Raw genomic sequence first — 5,694 nt, forward strand, 5'->3', positions numbered from 1 at the left:
CAGAGAGGAAGGGAGAGGGACAGAGAGCTAGAAACATCGATGAGAGAGAAACATCGATCAGCTGCCTCCTGCACACTCCCTACTGGGGATGTGCCCGCAACCAGGGCACATGCCCTTGGCCGGAATCGAACCCGGGACCCTTCAGTCCGCAGGCCGACGCTCTATCCACTGAGCCAAACCGGTCAGGGCGACAATTCTTTTTTTTAAATATATTTCTTTATTGGTCTCAGAGAAGGAGAGAGAGAGATAGAAACATCAATGATGAGAGAGAATCACCGATCGGCTGCCTCCCGCACGCCCCCCACTGAGGACCGAGCCCGCAACCCAGACACGTGCCCCTGGCCGGAATCCAACCCGGGACCCCCCTCAGTCCAGGCTGACGCTCCATCCACCGAACCAAGCCATCCAGGGCTGATGACAATTCTTATAATCACTAAATTATAACCCTTATACATTTCAAGACTAGTGTTTTTAAAATATGGATCATGACAGTGGGGAGGGAAAAAGAAAAAAAGAAAGAAACAGAACCAAATGTACTTTAGAAAAATAGACTATATTAAAAAGTATTACATGTATTGAAGTTCGTAAAAATAAATGCACACACAGAAAGGCGTGCACCGTTTCCTTTTGGACTCAGGCTCCCTCGAGGTCTGTCACAGCACGGTTGGATCCTGTTTTTTCGTTGTTTTTTTTAAAATATATTTTTATTGGTTTCAGAGCGGAAGGGAGAGAGAGAGAGATGCTCTATCCACTGAGCCAAACCAGCCAGGGCTCAACCCTTTTTTAAATTTTTATTATTGATTTCAGAAAGAAAGGAGAGGGAGAGAGGGATAGAAACATCCATGATAGATAATCATTGATTGCCTCCTGCACGCCCCCCACAGGGGATCGAGCCCGCAACCCAGGCATGTGCCCTTGATGGGAATCGAACCTGGGACCCTTCAGTTTGCAGGCCAACTCTCTATCCACTGAGCCAAAGTGGCTAAGCCTTTAAAGCAATAATTTAAAAAAAAAATTTAATTAATGTCCCCCAAATCCATGATGAACAAAATATCAACAGTTTTTTCATTGAGTTACTTAAATCAAGATGCTTCCTTTTATAAAAATTTTATTTATTTTTGTATTTCTTGATTTTAGAGAGAGGAAGGGAGAGAGAAGAATATCAATTTGTTATTCCACTTATTTATGCATTCGTTGGTTGTTTCTTGCATGTGCCTTGACTGGGGTTGAACCCTCAACCTTGGTGTAGGGGGACGACACTCGAACCAACTGAGCTACCCAGCCAGGGACAAAGTGTCAAAAAATTCAGCACGGGATCAGCAATGGTGCTGGGACAAGCCATACTACAGTCTGCAGACTGACCCAAAGGAAAAATCTCTAATACCTGTGATGTCTTTATTTCACATGTTGGTGTTTTGTTCATCATGGGTTCCTAGGCATTTATTTTTCTTTTGTACAATGTTGCATTAAGATATTATCTATGTCACCCTAGCTGGTTTGGCTCAGAGGATAGAGCGTCAGCTGCAGACCAAAGGGTCCCAGGTTCGATTCCGGTCAAGGGCATGGACCTCGGTTGCAGGCTCCTCCCTGGCCTGGGCCCTGGTTGGGGCACGTGCAGGTTCTTTTGTACGATATTGCATTAAGATATTATCTATGTCACCCTAGCTGGTTTGGCTCAGAGGATAGAGCGTCAGCTGCAGACCAAAGGGTCCCAGGTTCGATTCCGGTCAAGGGCATGGACCTCGGTTGCAGGCTCCTCCCTGGCCCGGGCCCTGGTCGGGGCACGTGCAGGAGGCAACCCCTCGATGTGTTTCTGTCACGTGGATGTTTCTCTCTCTCTTTCCCTCTCTCTTCCACTCTCTCTAAAAATCAATGGAAAAATATCCTCAGGTGAGGATTAAAAAAACACACCACAAACACAAAAAGATATTATTATTATTTTTAATATACTTTTATTGACTTCAGATAGGAAGGGAGAGATAGAAACATCACTGATGAGAGAGAATCATCGATTGGCTGCCTCCTGCACGCCCCCCACTGGGGATCGAGCCTGCAACCTGGGCATGTGCCCTGGACTGGAATAGAACCTGGGACCCTTTAGTCGACAGGCCGACGCTCTATCCACTGAGCCAAACCAGCGAGGGCGAGATATTATTTATATTGATGATGGAGTTTGGAACCTAAGGTGATTGCCTCACATGCCCAAGGGGCGGGCTCCATCCCCAGTGCGGGGGCCTGCAGGCGGCAGCCGATCCATGATTCTCTCTCATCTTTGATGTTTCTATCTCTCTCCCTCTCCCTTCCTCTCTGAAAGCAATTAAAATAATATCTAAAGTGAAAATCAATAAGAATATTTTTGGGGGTGGAAACAAGCTAGCCCAAATTTATTAACGTCCCCCCACCCCCGACCCCCCCAAAAAAAGACACGAGGACATGTTGTGGGCGCTGCGCTCCTGAATTCACCTGTGTTACCCTCCAGTCGACTGGGACAGGATGAGGAGAGGGAACAGCTTGCCGCGCTTTATGAAAATATCCAGATACCACTGTCGGGAGACGAAGAGGAGGCCTTCAGGGCCAGGCGCCCAGGCGAGGCTGGGTGTCTGCTTTCGGGGAACGAGAAGGAGCTGGCGGAGTTCATTAATTCAGGTAGGAACCGACCCGCTCATCTGGGCAGATCCGCAGTCACAGGAAAGCTGAGCTGGCCATCAGGGCTTGGTTTTCTTTTCTTTTTTAAAAAAATTTATTTATTTTTTCTTGATTTCAGAGAGGAAGGCAGAGGGGGAGAGATATAGAAACATCAATGATGAGAGAGAATCCTTGATTGGCTGCCTCCTGCACGCCCCCTACTGGGGATCGAGCTCACACCCCGTTGGTCCTGTGCCCTGACCGGGAATCGAACCCGGGACCCTTCAGTCTGCAGGCTGGCGCTCTATCCACTGAGCCACACCGGCCAGGGCAATGGTTGGTTTCCAAAGGCAAAGTGGGAATTGATGGAGTTTGAGGGAAGGAAGATGAATATCGACAGCCCCACCCACAGACACGACCGGCTCCCGTCCGTTGTCCCCGCGGTAAACCCCTGTGGCTGCTTGGTTTCCTTCGCAGGGACGTTCCGAGGGTTGAAAACAGAGATTAGGAAACAGCCCTTTTCCCCGACCAGACATTTCCTTACAGGTAATTATTAGGGTGACATGACTCCCACGCTGAGAACACAGACAAGCAGACGTCCCGCCTTCACCGGGGGCCTCAGCCCGACGTGAAAACAGGACCCAGGCCCAGAAAGCAGAGGCCGCTACCCCAGGTTCAAAGACCCCTGTCAGCTACGCCCGTCTTGCCTGCAAGCCCCTGTGAGAGGGCCGTACACGTTCATAGAAGCCTGACTTGGTAGACGCTCTGACGTTCTTAGATACTTGCTTTAAAAAATTCCTAGCCCTGGCCGGTGTGCCTCAGTGGATAGAACATCGCCCTGTGGACTGAAGGGTCCCGGGTTCGATTCTGGTCAAGGGCACATGCCTGGGTTGCGGACTCGATCCCCAGTGGGGGGCGTGCAGGAGGCGGCTGATCCATGATTCTCTCTCATCACTGATGTTTCTATCTCTCTCTCCCTCTCCCTTCCTCTCTGAAATCCATAAAAATATATGTAAAAATATTCCCAGAGCACAAGTCTGTAGAGAAGGCATTATCTCGTTCAGTTTTATTAACCACACCCTGGATGGAGCGCCTCCCTGACTGCCCTAGACACAGACAATCCTAAAGAGGCTGCCAGGCCTGAGGAGAGATAACTGATGCTCACCAGGCAGACAGCCCTCATCAGCCTTCAGAAGATAATTTTTCACTGTCTTTTCATTACAGTGAAGTATAACTTTCCTACATTCTCTCTTTATTGGTCATTTATAAAGACGGAGTACAAACTCACAGACCCAGACAACAGTTATGTTGGTTACCAGTCAGGAAAGGGGCTGTGGGGAAGTAGAAGAGGGTATAGGGGGGTCAGCGGTGATGGGAGGAGACTTGACGTGGGGTGGTCAGCACATAATACAATATAGTAGAGATGATGTGTTATAGAATCATATGCCTGAAACCTATGTAATTGTGCTAATGTTTCCCCACTGAATTCAATGAAAAAAAAATAATGCTTGAATACGGAAAATGGGACAATAATTTAAACTTTCAAATTTTCACCGTCCTTATCAAATCACATGCATTATGTCCTAAAAATCCCACTATTCGCACCTTTATTTTTTTTTATTTTTTAAATTTTTTTTTATTGCTAAAAGTATTACAAAGGGTATTACATATGTGTCCTCCCCCCCCCCGCCCCCGCACCTTTATTTTTCTATCCTTTTTCCATAGGCCCTCTTTCTTCCTTTCTATTCCTCCGTTATTTGTAACTTAACAACCCTATGTCTATATTTTAGCTATTAGATCAAAAAGAAGACAGCATCTTGAAGGAGCAGGATTGGAGAGCGCGCAAAAGCAGTAGAGGAAGCACAGCACGGAATGCTGGGCCCCTTGCAAACGTGGGAAACCCGTGAAAGCCAGTGAGAGAGCCGCAGGCCGCGCTACCCCGTGTGGGGAACACACGGTGGGACGTCAGCCTGAGGACATGCGAACCCTCAGGGAAGAAAACTAGAAATATATAACACAAAATAAACCCACAGCATAGTCATCCTCGCCTCTTAGCTCTCATGAATAGTTCATGAATAATTATAATGTAACAGGAAAGAGGAAAATCCAACTTCGTAAGTATGAACGAGAAATTGTCTGCATTTTCTTTCCTTGCTTCTAACCAGAAATACAAGGAATTTCTTTGGGGAACCTCCCAGACCATGCTGGGGAGCCCCCCACTTTCACTAAACAGAACTTTCCCACTGATACCTGTCAGTTCCAGTAGCTTGTCTTCGTTTACAAGAGGAGCCTGAGAATGTCACTGGGTACCAGATAAGGAGTGTGTGTGTGTGTGTGTGTGTGTGTGTGTGTATGGAGGTGGGGGAGGAATCCAATTCCTTGTGGGTTTTATTTATTTTTTTAATATATTTTATTGATTTTTTTACAGAGAGGAAGGGAGAGGGATAGAGAGTTAGAAACATCAATGAGAGAGAAACATCGATCAGCTGCCTCCTGCACACCCCCCACTGGGGATGTGCCCGCGACCCAGGTACATGCCCTTGACAGGAATCGAACCTGGGACCCTTCAGTCCGCAGGCCGACGCTCTGTCCACTGAGCCAAACCGGTTAGGGCAGGTTGTTTTATTTCTGTTAAATCCTTATCTGAGGATATTTTTCCATCGAGCCAAACCAGCTAGGGCCAAAATTGTTAACTTTCTATAACTTGACCGGATCGAACCCGGGACCCTTCAGTCCGCAGGCAGACACTCTGTCCTCTGAGCCAAACCGGCCAGGGCTGACACGTGAGTATGTGACCAGGAAAGGAGGCTTCATTGTTCAAGCTCCTGGGATTCTGGAATTCTGTGAACTGCACCTGGTGGTTTGGAAACAAGTGTGTCCTGCTGACATGAAGAAGTGACCAGCTCCTGCCGGGCTCCCACACTGTGGGCCTCAGAGGGGATAGCGTGACGGCTCAGGGGACACGGCTGTCGCTCCAGTTCTGTGGCCGCCCAAGGCCTAATGTGTAGCCCGAACCCCATGATCTCGTGTGCGTTTAGGCATCAACCTGTGGAGGGGGCGGTGGTGGTG

At 48.1% G+C, this 5,694-nt stretch overlaps 1 protein-coding gene across 1 annotated transcript in view; it reads left to right on the top strand.

The window, feature by feature from the left end:
• Positions 1-4,930, top strand: part of LOC102263966 (zinc finger protein 786) — a 15,964-nt gene extending 11,034 nt beyond the window's left edge. The window contains exons 7-8 of the mRNA XM_014543606.1: positions 2,480-2,646; positions 4,416-4,930. Coding sequence (XP_014399092.1) covers positions 2,480-2,646; positions 4,416-4,532 — 284 coding nt within the window. The 3' untranslated portion in view covers positions 4,533-4,930. The remainder of the gene's footprint in view (positions 1-2,479; positions 2,647-4,415) is intronic.
• The last annotated feature ends 764 nt before the right edge of the window (positions 4,931-5,694 follow it).

Source organism: Myotis brandtii, unplaced genomic scaffold, assembly GCF_000412655.1.
Source record: "Myotis brandtii unplaced genomic scaffold, ASM41265v1 scaffold1094, whole genome shotgun sequence".
NCBI classification, from domain to species: Eukaryota; Metazoa; Chordata; class Mammalia; order Chiroptera; family Vespertilionidae; genus Myotis; species Myotis brandtii.